This window comes from Brassica napus, chromosome A5 (assembly GCF_020379485.1).
Source record: "Brassica napus cultivar Da-Ae chromosome A5, Da-Ae, whole genome shotgun sequence".
In the NCBI taxonomy this organism is placed as follows: domain Eukaryota; kingdom Viridiplantae; phylum Streptophyta; class Magnoliopsida; order Brassicales; family Brassicaceae; genus Brassica; species Brassica napus.
The window spans coordinates 22,627,436-22,648,171 of record NC_063438.1 but is presented as its reverse complement, the minus strand read 5'-3'; the positions used below and the strand labels follow the sequence as shown (position 1 = coordinate 22,648,171).

General features: G+C 29.4%; 2 protein-coding genes and 2 long non-coding RNA genes across 5 annotated transcripts; 2 read left to right on the top strand and 2 right to left on the bottom strand.

Moving 5' to 3' along the window:
• The first annotated feature begins 169 nt into the window (after window positions 1-169).
• On the top strand, window positions 170-745 carry LOC106345331. The gene is made up of 2 exons (XR_001270283.2): window positions 170-424; window positions 510-745. It is a non-coding gene; the product is annotated as an uncharacterized LOC106345331 (long non-coding RNA).
• Window positions 746-6,002: 5,257 nt separating this feature from the next.
• Window positions 6,003-18,344, bottom strand: LOC125574820 (dihydrolipoyl dehydrogenase 2, mitochondrial). Of its 2 annotated transcripts, XM_048779719.1 has the most exons (3): window positions 18,012-18,344; window positions 16,241-17,182; window positions 6,003-6,170 (listed from the first exon to the last, which is right to left on the bottom strand). In XM_048779719.1, the coding sequence occupies exons 1-3, from the start codon at window positions 18,273-18,275 to the stop codon at window positions 6,018-6,020; spliced, it is 1,359 nt and encodes a 452-aa protein (XP_048635676.1). In that variant the 5' UTR covers window positions 18,276-18,344; the 3' UTR covers window positions 6,003-6,017. The 2 variants fall into 2 exon arrangements, with proteins under 2 accessions (XP_048635676.1, XP_048635675.1); XM_048779718.1 differs by lacking the exon at window positions 6,003-6,170 and having other exon boundaries at window positions 15,705-17,182.
• Window positions 8,028-8,996, top strand: LOC125609022. Its single transcript, XR_007339528.1, has 2 exons — window positions 8,028-8,640; window positions 8,728-8,996. It is a non-coding gene; the product is annotated as an uncharacterized LOC125609022 (long non-coding RNA).
• A 474-nt stretch (window positions 18,345-18,818) lies between the features above and the next one.
• Window positions 18,819-20,600, bottom strand: LOC106452091 (probable protein phosphatase 2C 43). Its single transcript, XM_013894112.3, has 2 exons — window positions 20,275-20,600; window positions 18,819-20,101 (listed from the first exon to the last, which is right to left on the bottom strand). Exons 1-2 carry the CDS (start codon window positions 20,560-20,562, stop codon window positions 19,127-19,129), a joined length of 1,263 nt encoding a protein of 420 aa, XP_013749566.2. The 5' UTR covers window positions 20,563-20,600; the 3' UTR covers window positions 18,819-19,126.
• Between the last annotated feature and the right edge of the window lie 136 nt (window positions 20,601-20,736).

Genomic DNA, 20,736 nt, shown 5'->3' with positions numbered 1-20,736 from the left:
ACACGGGAAAGAGCTAGCTGTCCTATTATAATATAGATTTGACTTTCAGTATTGGTGGATATTTAATACCTTTTTTGCAGTTTGATAGTCAATTCATGGATTATATATTGACTAAAAATCTATCAGAATTAAAAAGAAATTAATGTTATATTCTCTGAATTCTTTTAATAATATTTTTTTCTTTTAATGTATACATGTTATTACTGTATATATATAATCAAATAAAGTAAAGAGAATTCACCAAACAAGAAAAATTAAAGCGAATATCTCTCAAAAAAAGATTTTAAAATCATCTCTAAAATGGTTATTACCATGAAAACTTTAATAATGTTTGTTTTCACTACTTTTTTCATTATATCTTATGCTGATTCACTTGATTGTCCATATCCTCCAACTGCGGCTACCATTCCTGCTGATTATCCAGGTAATCATTTATAACTTTATAGGTACGATTTTATCAATTTTGATTAATATTCATATTGGTTCAATGATTTTGTTCATATAAATAGGTTACGGACCTATAGTATGCTTCAGACTCACTAAGCCGTGTTTATCTGGAGGATGGGGAGAGTGCCAAAAGCTTTGTGACGAGCGGGGTAATGTTGTACATCAGTGTAGTCAGGATGAATGTTATTGTGAAAAATTAAGTATGCCTCGAACATAAAATAAACATCAATATCTTTTATGCATTTTTACCAATAGATGATAAGAATAAAATAAATAAATTTAATCAAATTGAAATAAATAAAAGAAAAATAAATAACTTTTTTTTATCAAATTGAAGTTAGTTTGGTTATTCTTCTTCCTTTCCAGAATAATGTATGTTTTAGTGTTTTTACACATACTAAAACATGCTAATAAATGTATTATTTTTTGTGATTGGTTATATTTATATCCCTTAATTTCTAGTCAATCAAAATTCAACAAACACAATTAATATCTTTGAAAATACAATTTACAATTATTATATGAATTGAAAATGTGAAATATAAAATTTTTAGATACAATTTTTTTCTAAAACATGGATTATATTGAAACAAATAGTAATATATAACCAAAAGCTATGACTCATTCTATAACCAAAAAACTTAGTTTTAAGTAATAAACGAATTTAATAAATTAAATTTATCACCTATAATGTTCTGTAAACTATATTTGAAAACTCTCTAAAATTATATTTTAAGCATAATATTACTATTATTTAATTTAGGTTATTTTAATCATAATATATGCTAAACCAACTTAAATTATATTTACAATAAGACCATCCTAAACCGGTTAATAAACTAAAAACAATACTAAACCAACATGAACCAATACCTGATTCGGCGAGGAATGAAGTGTTTCGTGATAAACGCTTGAATGATTATTAACTGTAATGGTTTGATCATGAAAGAGTTAGTATGAATATTAACAATAAAATTATAGATTAGATTAATTTAAATTTGTAAGAATACCTTTGAGTCTATGAAAAGCAATTCAATTCTCATTAATAAGTTTAGCTTTTGAAAGTTGCGGGTTTTCCAACAATAAATCCACCTAACAAAAAGTTCGTTGTTATAAAAAACCTCCTTCAAGGTCATTAAAGGTTTTTGGGACGGTAAGAGTTGATGTTGGAACCATTTTTTTGCTCGAGTGCTTTGAAGTTTTCCTTGATAGTGTGAGGTTGATGTTGATGGAATATTGAGTTTTATAGGGACTTTCTTGATGTAAAACTATACATTTTTATTTTTATTTTTGTTTAATGTGGTATTTCCATTTTTATATAATTTACTACCATTTAAGATAGATGTACATTTTAAGATAGATGTTTAAATCATAATGTACTTTTTCCATTTTTTAAAATGTTTATTTCCATTTCTTATATTTTTATTTACGTAATATCTATATTTTATATTTTAAAATAGATATTTAAATCTTAATGTACTTTTTCCATTTTTTTAAATTGTGTATTTACTTATATTATATATTTTATATTTTAAGATATATGCTTAATGCTTAATGAACTTTTTCCATTTTTAAAATAAAATTGTGTATTTACTTATTATTATATATATAATTCATATATTATATATTTACATTATTTACTTATTATTTATTTTCATGTATATGTATTTCTATTTCTTGTACTTTTTATTTACTTAATATCTCTATTTTACATTTTAAGATAGATGTTTAAATCTTAATGTACGTTTTCCATTTTTTAAAAATTGTATATTTCCATTTTTTATACTTTCTATTTACGTAATATCTAAATTTTAAATTTTAAGATATATTTTTAAATCTTAATGTAATTTTCCATTTTTTAAATTGGGTATTTACTTATATTATATATTTACTTATTATTTATTTTTCTTTATATTGTGTATTTCTATTTCTTATACTTTCTATTTACTAATAATTTTATAATTTAAGATAGATTTACATTTTAAGATAGATGTTTAAATACTAATGTACTTTTTCCATTTTTTTAAATTGTGTATTTCTTTTTCTTATACTTTCTATTTGCGTAATATCTATATTTTACATTTTAAGATAGATGTAATTTAAATCTTAATATACTTTTTCCATTGTTTTTAAGTTGTGTATTTCTTTTTCATATACTTTCTATTTACTTAATATCTATATTTTACATTTTAAGATAGATGTTTAATAATTAATGTACCCTTTCCATTTTTTAAAAATTGTGCATTTACTTATTATTGTATATATAATTCGTATATTTATAATATTTACTTATTATTTATTTTTCTATATATTGAGTATTTCTCGTTCTTATACTTTATATTTAGTTAATATCTATATTTTATATTTTAATATAGAAGTTTAAATCTTAATGTATTTTTCCATTTTTAATGTAAAACGACAATGTTTAATAGAAGAACTTGAACAAATAGTCAAATAGTTATATTTATGGTTTTTTTTCTTTTTTTATAAAATGGTAATGTTACATTATGGAGATAAGCCGTTTGATCAAAAAAACATATGTTTAATGTAGTTTTTCTTTTTTTTTTATGTTGTATGTTTACATATTTTTGTTATTTTTAAATGTAAAATGGTAATCTTACATATGTTTAATGTAGTATTTCTATTTTTTATGTTGTATGTTTACATATTATTTCTTATTTTTGAAGTTTTATATAATTTTTTTTTTACAAAATAGCATGTTACATTATGGAGATAAGCCGTTTTTTTAAGTGAAAAATGGTAATCTTACATATGTTTAATGTAGTTTTTCTATTTTTTATGTTGTATGTTTATATATTATTTTTTAAACATAAAAATGTAAAATGGTAATCTTACATATGTTTAATGTAGTATTTCCATTTTCTATGTTGTATGTTTAAATATATTTATTATTTTCGAAATTATATATAATGTTTTTTGTATTTTTTTATAAAACGGTAATGTTACGTTATGGAGATAAGCCGTCTTTTTTCAAGTGAAAAATGGTAATCTTACATATGTTTAATGTAGTTTTTCCATTTTTTATCCTGTATGTTTACATATTATTTATAATTTTTGAAAATTAGTAATATTAAAATGTAAAACTATATTTTATGCCACGTGTCATCTTTCGGGAGAAGTTTTTTTTGCTGATGTGAACGCTCTATGGAGCCTCAAAAGATCCCTTTTATTAGTATAGATAAAACGGTAATATTATATTAAGTAGATAAGCCGTCTTTTTTCAAGTGAAAAATGGTATTCTTACATATGTTTAATGTAGTTTTTCTATTTTTCTATATTGTATGTTTACATATTATTTATAATTTTCGAAAGTTAGTAATATTAAAATGTAAAACTATATTTTATGCCACATGTCATCTTTCGGGAAAAGTTTTTTTTGCTGATGGAGACGCTCTATGGAGCCTCAAAAGGTCTCTTTTACTAGTATAGATTCGTATATTTTGTATTTTGTTATTCTAATATTATAATAGATGTTTAATCTAATATTTTTATATCGTATATTTACTTATTATTTATTTCACTATACATTTTTCAGATATATGCTTAGTTTAGTTTTTCCATTTTTATATTATATATTTACTTACTGTTTATCTTTCTTATCTTGTATATTTATTTATTCTAAATTTCTTGTTTTTATATCAATGATAATATTACGATATATATTTAATGTAATATTTTTATTTCTTATATACTATATTTACTTAATATTTATTTTTTCTTATATTTTATATTTATTTATTCTAATATTACGATAATTATACAATATAATATTTCTATTTTTATGTTGTGTATTTAGTTATTATTTATTTTATTATACATTTTTTCAGATAGATTTTTAATTTAGTTTTTTTTCATTTCTCAATTGTATCAAATGATAAATTATGATAGATGTTTAATGTAATATTTATATTTCTTATATTGTATATTTATTTATTTATTTATTTTTTCTTATATTGTATATTTACTTATTATTGTTTAATGTAATAATTATATTTCTTATATTATATATTTACTTATTATTTATTTTTCTTTATATGTATATTTATTTTTTATTTTTTTTATTAATGGCACGTGTCATCTTTTAGAAAATGTTTTTTTTTTCCGCTGATGTGGACGCTCTATGGATCCTTAAAAGCTCTGTTTTATTAGTATAGATACATTTTTCAGATAGATGTTTAATATATTTTTTTTATTTTAATTATATATTTACTTATTCTAATTTTCTTGCTTTTATATTAGATGATAAATTATGATAGATGTTTAATGTAATATTTCTATTTCTTATAATGTATATTTACTTTTCATTTATTTTTCCTTATATTGTATATTTACCTATTATTGTTTAATGTAATATTTATATTTCTTGTGTTATATATTTACTTATTATTTATTTTTCTTTATATGTATATTTATTTTTTATTTTTTGTTAATGTCACGTGTCATTTTTTAGAAGAATTGTTTTTCGCTGATGTGGACGCCCTATGGAGCCTTAAAAGCTCCCTTTGAGTAGTATGATAGATGTTTAATATAGTTTTTTTATTTTTTAATTATATATTTACTTATTCTAATTTTTTTGCTTTTATATCAGATGATAAATTATGAATCTATGATAGATGTTTAATATAATATTTTCTATTTCTTATAATGTATATTTACTTTTCATTTATTTTTCCTTATATTGTATATTTACCTATTATTGTTTAATGTAATATTTCTATTTCTTATGTTTTATATTTACTTAATATTTATTTTTCTTTGTATGTATATTTATTTTTTATTTTTTGTTAATGCCACGTATCATTTTTCGGGAGAAGTTTTTTTTGCTGATGTGGACACTCTATGGAACTTCAAAAGGTCCTTTTTATTAGTATAGATAGAACACAATTAAATGGATTAATTATTAATATAATCTGAACCTCCAATTACTCCATAGTTACTCCAATTTTTATTTTTTGGAACAACTCCATAGTTGCTCCATAATTGTCGGAATCTCCAGGGTGTCTTTGTATATTTATACACCAAGAGTAATATTTGAACCCAACTTGTGTTCAACGGAGCAAAAAAATATAACCGAACCAAATGATTAAATCTGGAAGTAGAACCGATATTGGAAAAACCAACAATGAAACCACACTGAATTTGGTTTACTCAATTAAAAATGGGTCAAGCAAACCAACGATCAAACCCGATGAACCATAATTGGTTACTTGAGCATTTCAAATTGTTACAATGGAGTGGTAAAGTATATTCTTTGAGCTCATCCCATATCAACGAGAAAGTAAAAAAAAAAATCAAGGTTTAAACCAAAATATAAAACCAAACCAAATATAACCAAAACAACTCCGGTTTAAGATCTCGATTTGGCCTAAACAGAACCAAAACTAAACCGTGATTTTACCTTCTACATGTGAATGGGCTTGTCGTAGGTAGCCATAGCAGCTTCCTTGATAGCCTCACTCATTGGATTAGCGTGACAGACTCTAGCAATGTCTTCACTAGACGCATCATAGTTAGTCGCCAGAACGGCCTCATGGATCAACTCTCCTGCCTTAGCATAATGTGAACTCCCAAGATCTTGTCCGTCTCTTTATCAGCCAAATCTTGACCAATCCCTCTGCTGTATCGATAGCCTTGGCTCTGCTATTAGCCATGAACGGGAACTTCCCAACTCGGTAGCTCACACCGTCTTTCTTCAGCTGCTCCTCGGCCCCGCATGTGAGTTTCATCATCCGTCTAGTAGAGGTCTGTTTAACTCTATGGACAGTCAAAATTTTAAATGAGGTAACGAGAGATGAAAGTATTTGGATTCTTGGCGAAGTTCCAAGACATTAGTTTAACTAAGAAGTTATGTATTTATTGGTTTTAAGTTATAACACCAGACAGTGACAACTAAATATATGAAAAAAAAATTCAATAATACTAATTATAAACTATTTTTAGTCAATTAAACACAAAAGAACACCTCAGTGTAATCATTTAAGAAAATAGATAGATATATAAAAATATTTATATTACATTGAATTTTCTTGTATTGTTTAAAATTATGTTTTAAAAGAAATAATATTTCTTTTTTCTAATATAAAATTATCTTTGTAAAATGTTTTTAATGAAATCACATTATATACAAATTTCTATTTTTCATTTAAGAAAATATAGATATAAAGGAAGTATTTTATTACTTTAAAGTATATTTTAAGTTATTAAAAATATTTTTAAATGTAATGTTACTATTTTGTGAACTTCCCTTTTTATGAAATCATATTCTATATACAAATATTTTCTTTTTTCAATTTGTTTTTTTTACTTTATAAAAATGTTCCTTTTTTATTATATGTGTTTGAAATTTTTTAAAAAGGAAACTAAATAAAAAATTAACAATCTCTATAGTATTATTTGAGAAGTCAGTTTCATATGCGTCGTTCTCACGTTAACTTTCACGATGGTTGATTACACTGATACCCTTAATGAATTAAAATATTACATTTAAAATACTATTATTTATTTAGTTTCCTTTTTCAAAAAAAATTCACACACATATGCATATAATAAAAAGGAAATTATTTTTTAAAATTTAAAAACTGAATTGAATGTAATATTACTACTTTGTGAACTTTTCCTTTTTTATGAAATCATATTATATATACATATATTTTATTTTTTCAATTCGTTTTTTTTACTTTATAAAAAACTTTCCTTTTTTATTATATGTATATGTGTTTGAATTTTTTTAAAAGGAAACTAAATAAATAATAGTATTTTAAATGTAATATTTTAATTCTTTAAGGGTATAAGTGTAATTAACCATCGTGAAAGTTAACGTGAGAACGACGCATATGAAACTGACTTTTCAAATAATATTATAGAGATAAATAATGTTTGGAGGTGGTAGCAAAATTTTAATTCCTATTGTGTATGATCCTGTTGTGGTTTAATGAATATATTGCACCTGATTTTTTTCTCTATCTTTAAGTGACTTGTTGACTTCATTTTGAAACTGTTAAATATTAAAGATGAAGTATCTCACATCGAAAATTTAATGATACATTAACTAATATATAAAAGGTTAAAGTTAATCCACTAACCACGAAGGGGTGTCAAAATGAGCTAACTACCTCAATTCAGCTCAGTTCATAGTAAACTCGAATATTTCATGAGCTAACTTAGCTAAGCTCATTTATCATATGAGCTTTCATATGTAAACTCGAACTCAGATCATCTAGATCATGAGTTAAATGAGCCAACTCGCGATCAAATATAAAAATAATTTAAAAAATATATTTCAAAAATTAAATATTAAAATTCAAAACATTAATATTAAATACTGAATAAAACCTAATAATAAATTAAATAAAAGTTAAATTAGTGATCCAAAAATCTATTACACTATGAGGCATAAGATGATTCACCCTCAAAGTATTCATCTACTCAAATCATAAAGAATAAGATAAGACAAGCGCCTTGCACAGCGTGAATTTATATGAAAATTATTTAAGAAATATCTTATGGAAAAATAAAATTTATATTCTCGAACGAATTAATATTTTTAACCCTTAAACAATTTTGTAAATTGTTTTTGTTAATTACATAGCTTGTGTGCTTTGATAGTAAAAAAGGTGTTGGATATTGGGCTTAAACATATGGTTGTTGGATATTGGACTTACACATGTAGTTCAATTGACAAATACGCAGCCCACAAAATAAAAGATGTTTTCTGATTGGTTGATTTTTAAGCTACATGGCATACTTCCCAACTAAATGTATTTGATTTTTAGTATTTGTAGAAATTTAATACTCTTTTTGCCGCTCCATAGTTAATTACTGGATTATATATTGACTAGAATCTAGGAGAATTTAAACAGAAACTTTTCTTTTGTCAACAATTCAAAAGGAAATAATGTTAGATTCTCTACAATCTTTGAACAATAATTTTTTCTATTTTAACGTATACGTGTTATTATTGTATATATAAACAGAAAGTAAAGAAGAATTCACCAACAAAAAAAAAACTTAAAGCAAATTTCTCAAAAAAAGTTTTAAAAATCATCTCTAAAATGGTTATTACCATGAAAACTTTAGTCATGTTTGTTTTCACTACTTTTTTCATTATATCTTTTGTTGATTCACTTGATTGTCATCCTCCAACGGCAGTTACCATTCCTGCTAATTCTCCAAGTAATGATTTATAATTTTGTAGGTACGACTGTATCATGTTTGATTAATATTCATATCAGTTCCAATGATTTTTTTTCATATAAATAGGTTATGGATTAAGTATGGGTACAATAATATGCTTCAGACTCACAGTGTCATGTTATTCTGGAGGCTTCGTACAGTGCAAAAGGATTTGTGAGGTGCGGAATTATTATTACAAGCAGTGTAGTCAGGATGAATGTTATTGTGAAACAATAAGTAAGCGTCGAAGATAAAATTGTTTGATGTTTGTTTGAAATAAACATCAATAGCTTTCATGCATTTTCACCAATAGATGCTAAAAAATAAAATAAATAAAGTTTATCAAATTGAAATAATTTTTTTTGAACAACCTCAAATTGAAATAAATAAAAGAATAAAATAAAAAAAAAGGAAAAAAAAGAAAGAAGGTCTATGGATCTTTTTCTCTCATCTCTCTCTTCTCTCTAGACTGTTCGACAAACTTTAAGCATTTGGTGGCCAGCCAGTGGCGGACCCAGCATGCATTTTAACATGTGTCATACTATTATTAGAGTTAAAAATCACTTAAAAAAATATGATTTATATGGGTTTGTACTCAAGTTAAGGAGTGTCAGCCAACAATACTTTAACCAAAGTATCTATTTTGTTAAGGTTAAAATCTAACTTCTATAATTTAACCTGGTGCAAGTGACATCCCTACTGTACACATAGGTCAGCCGCTGTGGCCAGCCACTTTTTATGTCTGCGCCATTCTTTTCCTTTTGTTTTTTTTTTCTGATCTTTGATCAGATTTTTTCTTCGGCGTTTGTCCGATTGTAAATTTCCGGTTGTGAATTTTTTTTTTTAGTTTTTTGTTGTTGTTGTTGTTGTTGTCGTGTGTTCTTAATATTTCTGTGAAGCAATACCTTTAAATTCCAGAAATTTTCCGGGTTTTCTTCTTTTATTATCAGTTTGCTTGAGATTTCTGTCAACAGAGAGTAATCGATTTCTTCATAATCCGTTATATGGAATGAAGTTTCTTTGAGTGATTGGAAAATCAAGGTTTTTGGGTCAATCAGGTTGACTTGATGCAAGATAATTTCTGTTTAATGCGTTTCAAAGTATATTTTGATGCATTTTTCGACCCCAACATTTTATGTCGTGCCTTTTTATATCCAAACAAATCACCAGTGCAAAATCATATCTAAACTAAGAATTTGTTTAAATTTTCGATCCAAACTTCAATTCGTAGCATAAAAACTTGGATTCACTAACATCGCATTAGTCAACTGTTATTAGATAAAACGACATCATTTTGTAATAATTTTCTTAAAAAGTTATGTTTGATAGAAATCAAACCATGGTCCTACAGACATAATACAGTATCACTTACCATTGTTCCAGGACAATTTTATTTTTCCTTATTAGATTTAAAACATCTATATTTTGATTTGTATATTTTAAGAGAAAAACTATTTTTATTTACAAAATTTATTCATTACAAATGATAATTGCATTAATAATTTATGTAGTCTAAGATTTTTTACACTTTTACAAATGAAATAAAACTAAAAATAACAATTCATAAATTATTCAATCTAATTTTAAAATGAAATTTCTTAAATAATTATTTAATTTAAATATTTAAATCTAAGAAATGTATATATAATAATAATTATATTGTTTTCTAAAAATTCATAACTTAACTTTTAAATTTGTATACACTGCTTATTTTAAAATTTAGTTTTGATTTTCTATGACAAAATATAATCACTATTATATGTATATTTTTAAAATTGAAATATTTAAAATTAGATAACTATTTGAGAAATGTTATTTTAAAATTAGATTAGATAATTTGTGAAATATAATTTTAGATTTATTACATTTGTAAGAGTGTAAAAAACTTGAAATATATAAATTGTTGATCCAATTATAATTTGTACTAAATAAAAATTTTAAACAAAACTAACTTTTTCCTTAGAATATATAAATCCAAAATATAGATGGTTTAAATCTAGTAAAAAAACAATAGAAGTGTCATAGCATAGTGGTAAGTGAGACTATGTTATATCCGCGCGACCATGGTTCGATGCCGATCTAATGTAACTTTTTAAAATTTTCCTACATTACAAAGCAACGTTGTTTTATCTGACATAACGGTTGACTAACGCGGTGTTAGTCAAAGTAGGTTTTCATGCTACATATTGAAGTTTGGGTCGAAAATTTAGATAATTTTTAGTTCATGTATGATTTTGCACTTATGATTTGTTTGGATATAAAACAGCACAACACAGAATATTGGGGTCAAAAAAGCCTTTTTTTTTATAAAACCTATCGGCTGATCCGATTAGCCTCGGAAGGAACGCCCTTAGTGCTACAGAGTGGACTAACTACCACACTGTATGATCCAAGTTTGGAATATCTTCCGACTAATGCCAAAAGGTGAACTGATCATCTGTTGCGATCTACCATGTAAACCACTTGGACCGAAGCCCAAGCCTACACTGACCAAGTGGCGATAATTTAGTTCCCAAGTAGTAACGAACCTAAGATGTGGGTACACACTAAGCTCCAAGAGATTTCCTTTAAATTACCACCCCTTAGTTAATCAACTGGTGAAAAGAATGAGTTCAAAATATCATCTTGTGACCATCACGGAAAGTTTGTAGCAGTATTTCGACGCTGTGCAGCAGTGGAAAGGGAGATTGAAGCCAGTTTAAGTGTGGTAGCGAAATGGATCGGTTCTGGGAAAATAAGTGGCGCCGACATGAAGACTCTAGGCTCTACACGTGTTGTTGGATATTAGGTATCGTTACATTTGTTTTAACTAGTCTAGTCTTAACCCATGGGGTCTTAACACTTGTTCCGTTTGTTGGTATATTAAAATAGTATTATGTTTTATGTGGATCTTAGTCTGCAGTGCCCGAAACAAGTTCAAAAATATATTTTACACGATATATTTTTAATAATAATATATATATATAACACTCAAAAGTTTTAAATTATTACATAAATGTTTTCTAAATTTTCTTCACCAAAATTTTATAAAATAAAATTTTTAAATCATTAACAAAAAGTATGAATTTGTAATATAAATACAAAGATATAAATTTTTGATTGAAATGTTGATATCTGTAAAAAAATGTAAATCTTAGCATTTAAATTAACTATAATAAACTATATATTGAAAATATTATATTTTCTTTATCAAATTCTCATAAATATATAAAATAAATCTAACTCATAGCATATAAAAAAAAGACCAATGTGATCAAATATTTACCGTTTTTTAGAAGTAGAATCTTTATAGTTTTATTTAAAATATAGCAAAAATGATCACAAACCTAGTTACTTTAAACAGAAGTCCAATTTAAATTCAAATAAAAATAAAAATCTAACTTAGAGAATATTTTAACTACCATGTAAAAGTATTTTTTTGTAATTTGAGGCCCTAAAAATTTCTATAAAATTTGGGAACCTTAGGGAAATATTTCTACAAAATTTGGGAACCTTAGGGAAATGTCTTTTTCAAAAGCCTCTAAATACGGCTATGTTAGTCTGTACTGCTACTCCGATACCCATGTAGGTTTAATAAAACTATTGACATAAAAGAATAAAATAAATAAATTTTCTCAAATTTAGATTCTTTTAGAAATTTAAAGAAAATAGGAAACTAAGTACATTAATTAACCTCCCGAGCCACACCTTTTTGGCAGCGAATAGATGATGTCCAATTAAAGTCTGAAACTTGTTCTAAAAACAAAAATCTCCATCGGAGCATCTCTAAAAGCCCATTTATTTTAAAGTTTGACAAAACTTCAAATGTAAGGTTTGAGTGTGTTTATCTCCAAAAACAAAATCTTATATCAAACCTTAAAACTTTTATATTTTACATAACAGTCCTTATATTTAACAAAACTTAACTAAAAGCATAAATCTTTTATAATAACTATAAAGTATAGAACAAAAGTATTATAAACAAAACTAATAAATAAAATATTATATTAAAATGTTCCATGTAAAAACATACAAATTAAATTAAATTTAAATAAGTTACATAATTATTCAGTATTATGACTTCCATAATGATCACATATATGATCAATTAAGACATTTTGAAATGATAAATGAACTTTTTTGTTTTGTATCTTGTGTTCAGTTTTTTTTGTATTTTGTATTTTGTATTTATTTGATGTAATACTATTTTTATATAATATTTGTCGTAGTGTTAATAAAATATTTTGTATTAAAAATGACTTAAATGATCAAACAAGAAAGTTATTAACAGTATTTAAAAGTTACAAAAGTTAAAAGATTAGAAAGTAAAAAACTTTAAATATAAAGTTGTGTACAGTGAAACCTTATATTCGAAGTTTCACTGTACAAAACCATAAAATTTATGGTTTTAAAGTTATTTTTGTAATGCAAAAAATTTTATATTTAAAGTTATAATAGAGATTTTGGAGATGCTCTTGGAGCAAAGATCCTTGCAACACTTTCGTACTTTTCTTTGTTAACCTTGTCTACAAAACATTTATTTTATAATTTTAATACACTCTTGACTCTCCTCAACTTGAGTTTCTCCAAAATCTGCAACGTTAATTTAATTTTAAAATAACTATTTTAATTTTTATATAAATTTGTGTATTCAATTATTCAACCTGGTTAAGTTTGGTTATGTTGGTTTTCTTTGTTTTGAAATTAATGTATGAATTAGAATCTTATTTTATATATGCTTGGTTCCATTTTGAACATAAAAATAAAAATATTTATATTGATAATCAGTATACTTAATACTATTATATCAGTAAAAATACTGATCACCTAAGCGTTATAAAAAGACTGCTTTCTATCTTAATCAGACTCGGTTCAAAAAAATTGTAGATCTTGTGCTTGAAAAAAACAGTAATTTTTTTTTGTTAATAATGAAAAGCAATAACAACATTTAACATAGTAATTATATAAAATATGCAAAATTTGAAATTAAACACTACTAACTTTTTTTTATATTGTAAATATTTTTTTGTGCCAGCACAGTCACCTAGTTTGAAATTTGAATCCTAAATGTTTTGCGTAAGAACATTAATGAACTTTTGATAAACCATTGAACCAAAAAACGTCCACTCTTTTTTTCTTTTTCTTTTGAACGGCATCAAAAGACTTTCACAATAAACATTTATTTTATAAGACAATGGAGTAAAATTTATTTGTATATTATTTTAAAAAAAATCCTGTTTGCTCATTCCTTATTTTTTTTACGTAATATCCGGTAGCCTTTTTAATCAACATACAATGATTTCGGAGACCAGCTCTGATCTATATTTGAAACCCAAAGCGTGCTAAGTTTTGAATAAGAAATATATATATAAAATAGAAACACTGGCCAGACAAAAAAAAAATAGATTTGTACAACAATTTATTATCAAGAAAATATGTATAAGAAAATCATATAAGAATAATTCGCCCCACATAAAAGTATGCATCTTTTAGGAGAGGCAGGATTTTCATTCTTGCTTGGCAAAATTGCAAGAGGAACAAATAGGAAATGAATGTAGAGGAATAGAATTGCAGGAATAGTAGGGAATAGTTGTTCCATCCCATATTTAACAAGGAATTAATTTGTTCTTTATTTCTCTACAAAAAAGGAATGGTAGGGAATGAGAAGAAAAAAATATTCCTTATGAATGGTGATTTTTTTAAGGAATATTAGGGAATACATTTGTTCCTCATCGTTCCTTGGTTACCATTCATACCTATAGTAAGTTACACTGAATTTATGCATTTATTTTGTTACAATAGCATTTAATACTATTTGCCTTATTTCAAAACTTTGGAGAAAACCATACCAGTGCTACACATTCTTTCAAACATCACTACGCGACGCGAAAAATAAGCAGGTATTGGCTGTGCTTCAATCAAGGTTTCACAATCAGATATAGCCATCATCGCTTTATAAGCCGCCATATATGCTAAGAAGTATACCTTGGAGCTGGCATATCCTTTTGCTACCTCGATCCCTTTAGTGGATTGTTCATAATCTGTCAAGCAAGACCCATATAGCATCTTGAGATTTGGATCAGTTGTGGTGTTCACTAAGCCTTTCGTCAACTTTATGGTCCTGAACCCAAACCCTTGGATCTTTTCGATGACCATACCGAGAAGACCGTGTAAGTCGAGGGTTAATGTTTTTGGGTCGGAGATCAGCCAAGCGGTGCAGAAGTTTTTGTAAAGTGTCGGTTTTGAGCAGAGTTGGACGACTAATTCTTTTGTGACTTTGTCACTTGGAGTATAAGATGAGCACAAAGGGGTGATTGATATGAGAACGAGGACGAGAAGAGGAAGAACCGAGAACATTTTTCTTGTCATGCAAGAAAAAACCATGTTTCTTATGTAGAAGAATGGTTATGCGTGTTCTTAAATGTGTATGGGGGAGTGTACTTTATTGCTTTGTAATATATACTTATCGTTGTCAAAAAAAAATAATATATATATATACTTATCAGCTTTGAGGGGTGTGGTAAAAGTTTTAAGTCATATTAAGAATCTTGGTGAGGTTTAATATAATCTTTGACCTGATTTGTTTCTTTTATTGAATTGTTTAATCAATTTAAAGAATAAGACCAAGAAGGAAAGTATCTAATAATTAAGCAGAGAAAGCTGGACAAGCATTCTGTATTTTCCATTAATCGATTTTTTTATACTACAAAGATAAGATCATCATAAGTAGAATTTCTTAAGAATATACAGCACAATTTACGGGATTAATTATTAATATAATCTGAACCTCCAATTACTCCATAGTTGCTCCAATTTTTATTTTTTTGGAACAACTCCATAATTGTCGGAATCTCCAGGGTGTCTTTGTATATTTATACACCAAGAGTAATATTTATACACCAAGAGTAATATTTGAACCAAACTTGTGTTCAACATAATTAGCAAAAAAATATCTTAAGCGCATAATCGAACCAAATGATCAAATCTGGAAGTAGTACCTATATTAGAAAAACCACAATGAAATCACATTGAATTTGGTTTACTCAATTAAAAAATGGGTCAAGCAAACCAACGATCAAACCCGATGAACCATAATTGGTTTACTTGAACATTTCAAATTATTACAAAGGAGTGGTAAAGTTATATTCTTTGAGCTCATCCCATATCAACGAGAAAGTAAAAAAAAAAATCAAGGTTTAACCGAAAATATAAAAACCAAACCAAATATACCCAAAACCACACGGGTTCAAGATCTCGATTTGGCCTAAACAGAACCAAAAACTAAACCGTGATTTTACCTGTGGAGCTTCTTCTACATGTGAATGGGCTTGTCGTAGGTAGCCATAGCAGCTTCCTTGATAGCCTCACTCATGGTGGGATGAGCGTGACAGACTCTAGCAATGTCTTCACTAGCCGCATCGTAGTTAATCGCCAGAACCGCCTCGTGGATCAACTCTCCCGCGTTTGGCGACATAATGTGAACTCCCAAGATCTTGTCCGTCTCTTTATCAGCCAAAATCTTGACCAATCCCTCTGCTGTATCAATAGCTTTGGCTCTGCTATTAGCCATGAACGGGAACTTCCCAACTCGGTAGCTCACACCGTCTTTCTTCAGCTGCTCCTCGGTTTTACCCACAGATGCAACTTCAGGGTATGTGTAGACAACGCCAGGGACCTTGTCGTAATCCACGTGTCCGTGTTTGCCTGCTATAAACTCAACGCAAGCCACACCGTCTTCTTCGGCTTTGTGAGCCAGCATTGGTCCTGGAATCACATCTCCAATAGCATAAACGCCTGAAACGTTGGTTGAGAACCTCTCGTTCACGAGGATCCTCCCTACTTTGTCAGTTTCAACTCCGATTTTGTCGAGATCAAGTCCAGATGTGAAGGGAGATCTTCCTGCTGAGACGAGGACAACATCAGCTTCGAGAGTAGTCTGGTCTCCACCTTCTGCAGGCTCCACTATGAGCTTGACGCCATCTCCTGAAGAATCAACGCCAACTACTTTAGTCTTGAGCATGAACTTCATCTTCTGCTTCTCCAACGAACGTTGAAACTGCTTGCGGATTTCGCCATCCATAGAGGGCACAATATCAGCTGCAAACTCAACAACTGTGACCTCTGATCCAAGCCGTCCCCACACAGAACCCATCTCAAGACCAATGTAGCCAGCGCCAATGACGATCAGCTTCTTCGGTATCTCAGACAGAGACAGTGCTCCTGTCGACGAGACAATCTTCTTTTCATCGATAGTGATGCCGGGCAAAGACTTGACATCCGAGCCAGTTGCAACAATGATATGCTTCCCTTTCACAACGGTGGTTTCTCCATCGGTTGTCTCCACAGAGACTTCAGAAGGGGAGAGGAACTTGCCGTAGCCCTTAACGTAGTTCACCTTGTTCTTCTTGAAGAGGCCTTCGATACCGCGGGTGAGATTCTTGACGGCTGTGTCTTTCTGAGCTAACATGGCAGGGAGATCAACCTCAACGGAAGAGACCTTGACACCATGGTTGGCAAAAACGTGCTTTGCTTCATGGTACATGTGAGAAGAGTGAAGAAGAGCCTAAAATATACAAGAAAAGAGGAACCTTTATGAGAATTTAATTCAACAGAAGCTATAAAACAGAGTGTGGAGGAGCCTAACACAATCATATGTAAAAAAAAACAGACTGCTATGAACACTATGGTTACCAAAACCTTTTATGATTCATGATACATGTAAGAGTGAAGAAGAGGCTAAATATTCAAGAAAAAAAGGAAGCTTTCATTCAATAAAAGCTAATAGGCAACGTAGTATAGGTCCATCAAAGCAAAACAGAGTGTAGAGAGCCTAACACATTCATACAGCAAAGGAAAAACACCATGGTTAGCAAAACAAAAAAGTGATTTGCTTCATGGTACATGTGAAAAGAGTGAAGAAGAGCCTAAATATACAAGAAAAATGGAAACTTTAAGAGAATTTGCATTCAACAGAAGCTAATAGACAACGTAAGATAGGTTCATCAAAGCTAAAACAGAGTGTGGAAGAGCCTAACGCAAAAAAAAAAACAGAGTCCTATTAACACCACGGTAAACAAAAAACTGAAGGACCTAAATATCCAAGAAAAATAGAAGCTTTATGAGATTTTTCATTCAACAGAAGCTAATAGACAACGTACGATATGTCCATCAAAGCTAATACAGAGTGTGGAAGAGCCTAAGCCTAACACAATCATACAAGAACAGAAAAAAAAAAACAGAGTGATATTAACAAGGAACAAAGAGATCTGATTTCGTGAATACGTTTTATCACAGGAGCAGACTCTTAAACCTCCAAAAAAAATCAATTTAATCTCCTTCACGGATCGAATCTGAATGAAAAAAAGTTGAATAATACGATTGAAATGAATCACCTTTGAAGGAATACATCCGACGTTGAGACAAGTACCACCGAGAGCGCCGCGTTTTTCGATGCAGGTCGTTTTGAGACCGAGCTGTGCGGCCTTAATCGCCGCCACGTAGCCTCCAGGACCGCCGCCGATGATGACGACATCGTTTTCGTCGGATCCGGACGAAGCGAAGCCGCGGGAGAGGGAGAAGGAGGATCTGAGAGGGGCAGTGGAGATGTTTCTGGTGAGAAGGTAAGCCTTTCTTCTAGCCAAGCTCGCCATCGCCATCGTTGTTTGTTGTTTTTCGAAGGAGACTTTGGTTCTTTGAATAGTCGAATAAAGACGGAAGCACTCACTGCTTCTCCCCTGTGTTCCTTTAGTTTACGGAATCCGGTTTGGCTTCCGGTTTAATTTCGGTTTGGTCATTTCGGAACCACAATAAAAGTTTCGGATCCGGTTCAATTATTTATGTTAGTAACCCGTAAATATCTAAAGAACTATTGCATAGATCATATAATTAGGAGAACCCAAAATCAATCCCCATACTATTAAACACCACAGAGTAATAAATCATATGATAATTGATAGATAATTGTCCTAATAATTCAATTTTACATATGGACCAACCACCCTTTTAGGTATATAAAAAGTGAAATTTTATGTTGCTCAAACTCTGTTTAATTTCCTAATGAAATTTTATGTTGCTAAAAAAAAAAGTATCTAAAAAGTGAATATAACATGATATGAAATAATGAAATGGAGATGAAGATTAGAGAAAGAAAGAGAAGAGTATATATTTTTCTAAAATCTGTAAGAAATGAAACAAAAAAAGAGAGATAAAACTTTATATAACCTGGATTTGCCTTTATTCTTAAATCAGTTTATTATGTACATAAGTGCTCACTAATCCTCTACTGGAGAAAATAGCCAATCAACACAGATCAAAAACGGCTACAACACTTATGCACACTTAAAACAGCAAAACACAAGTAAGTCACTTCATCTTCTCCTTTTTGTCTGCTTCATTTTTTATTTCATCCAATATCAGAGAGAGATGTTAAATGTCATCAAACAATCTTTGCTCTCTGCTTTCTATGTTTATATACACTTTGTCCCCCTCAAGACCGCACACAAACACGTTAGCCTTGTAGCATCGCTTGCAAACTGGCTCTGGCTTCATCAGAAACACAAAACTGTATTCTCCTCCTCTGGGGAGTTGAAGATGACGACGTGAAGCAGATGACCAACACTGTAACATTATCCGCCGAGTTAAGCCTGAACGCTTCCCTTCCAAGTTCCATCGCACATCTCCTCGGGTCACCGTGTCTCCTCAGCCCTTGCCTGGCAAACGTAACAGCATACTGGCTCGTCATCACGTCCCAAACACCGTCACATCCCATTATCAAAAACTCATCTTCCTCGGTCAAAACCACCTGCTTAATCTCCGGGTCTGAGATCAGAGGCGACAAAGAACCTCCCAAGGACGAGTACCTCTTCAATGACCAGTCTCCAAGAGCTCTTGTAACGGCAAGCTCACCGTATATATACTCTCCTTCAAAGTACCCTCCTAACTCCTCCACCCGTCTCCGCTCCGGCTCAAACGTAGACTTATGATCAAACGACATATCTACAGCTTTCCCTCCCCTGCATAGCACTGCCCGACAATCACCAACGTTAGCAACCATCAAGTGCCTCCCGATCACAAGAGCTGTCAATGCGGTTGTTCCGCACGAACCACTAACAATGCTTTCATCCTCCATGGCGAGATCAGCTAACCTATAAGCTTCCCGGAGAGATTTCTCCACTTCTTGCAAGAAAAAGTTGTTCAGAACAAAGTGAGACTCTCTAAACACATCGTCTTCAAAGAACAATCTCGTTGCATTCTCTTTGATATACTGAGAAGCTTCAGATCCACCGTGGCCATCAAAGACACCGTAAAAAGCAACGGGCAGTGGGAATCTAAAGAAGAAAGAGGGAAGATGAGATGAAAGATCGTCTATGCATATGTGTTCATCTTCCATGTACTCCCTCGAGCCTTTATCCGCATAACTCCCAGAACTTATCTTCGGGACAAACTCAGTAACATCCTCTTCAGTAACAGAACAAGTCTTGACCTGTTTCGAAAATTGACAGATAAGAAAGAAAAAAACAGAGGATTCACACAACAGAACAGCAATAAAGGCGACGACTTTATCAAATCACATCTCTTTCTTAACTAAACACAAATTGGATTGACCTTAAAACAATCAAAAGCAGAGAAATTGCGATAAACCCATCACACACATACCGATCCCAACAGAGGCGTTTCTTCAGGAACAGGAATCTCGATACAGACAGAGTCACGGATTCGAACTTGAGCAATCTGAAAGCTATTGAGATCTTGTTGAGACGACTTAACGTCGACGACGACACTGATCTCAGCAGGCTCGACGACGACGACGTTTTGACTCAGAAGCATCGCTTTAGCTCTTCTGATGAACTGACGTACGCATCTGATTACGAGATCCTTCAGAAGACAAAGCTGTGTCAAAAGCAGCCATTTTTGGGTGAGTGAAGAAGCTCTGCTTGCACGCATTTTAATTTTTTTTTTTTGGGGGAAGTATTAAAGAAATAAAAAGAAGTTCTACATGAATATGTTTAGAATATATATGTCACTAATATATAAATATTATATTCTGTTTTAAGATAATTTTTGGTAAAAATATCTTATTAGTGTAAATATCTATAAATAGGTGTTTTTAAAATGCAT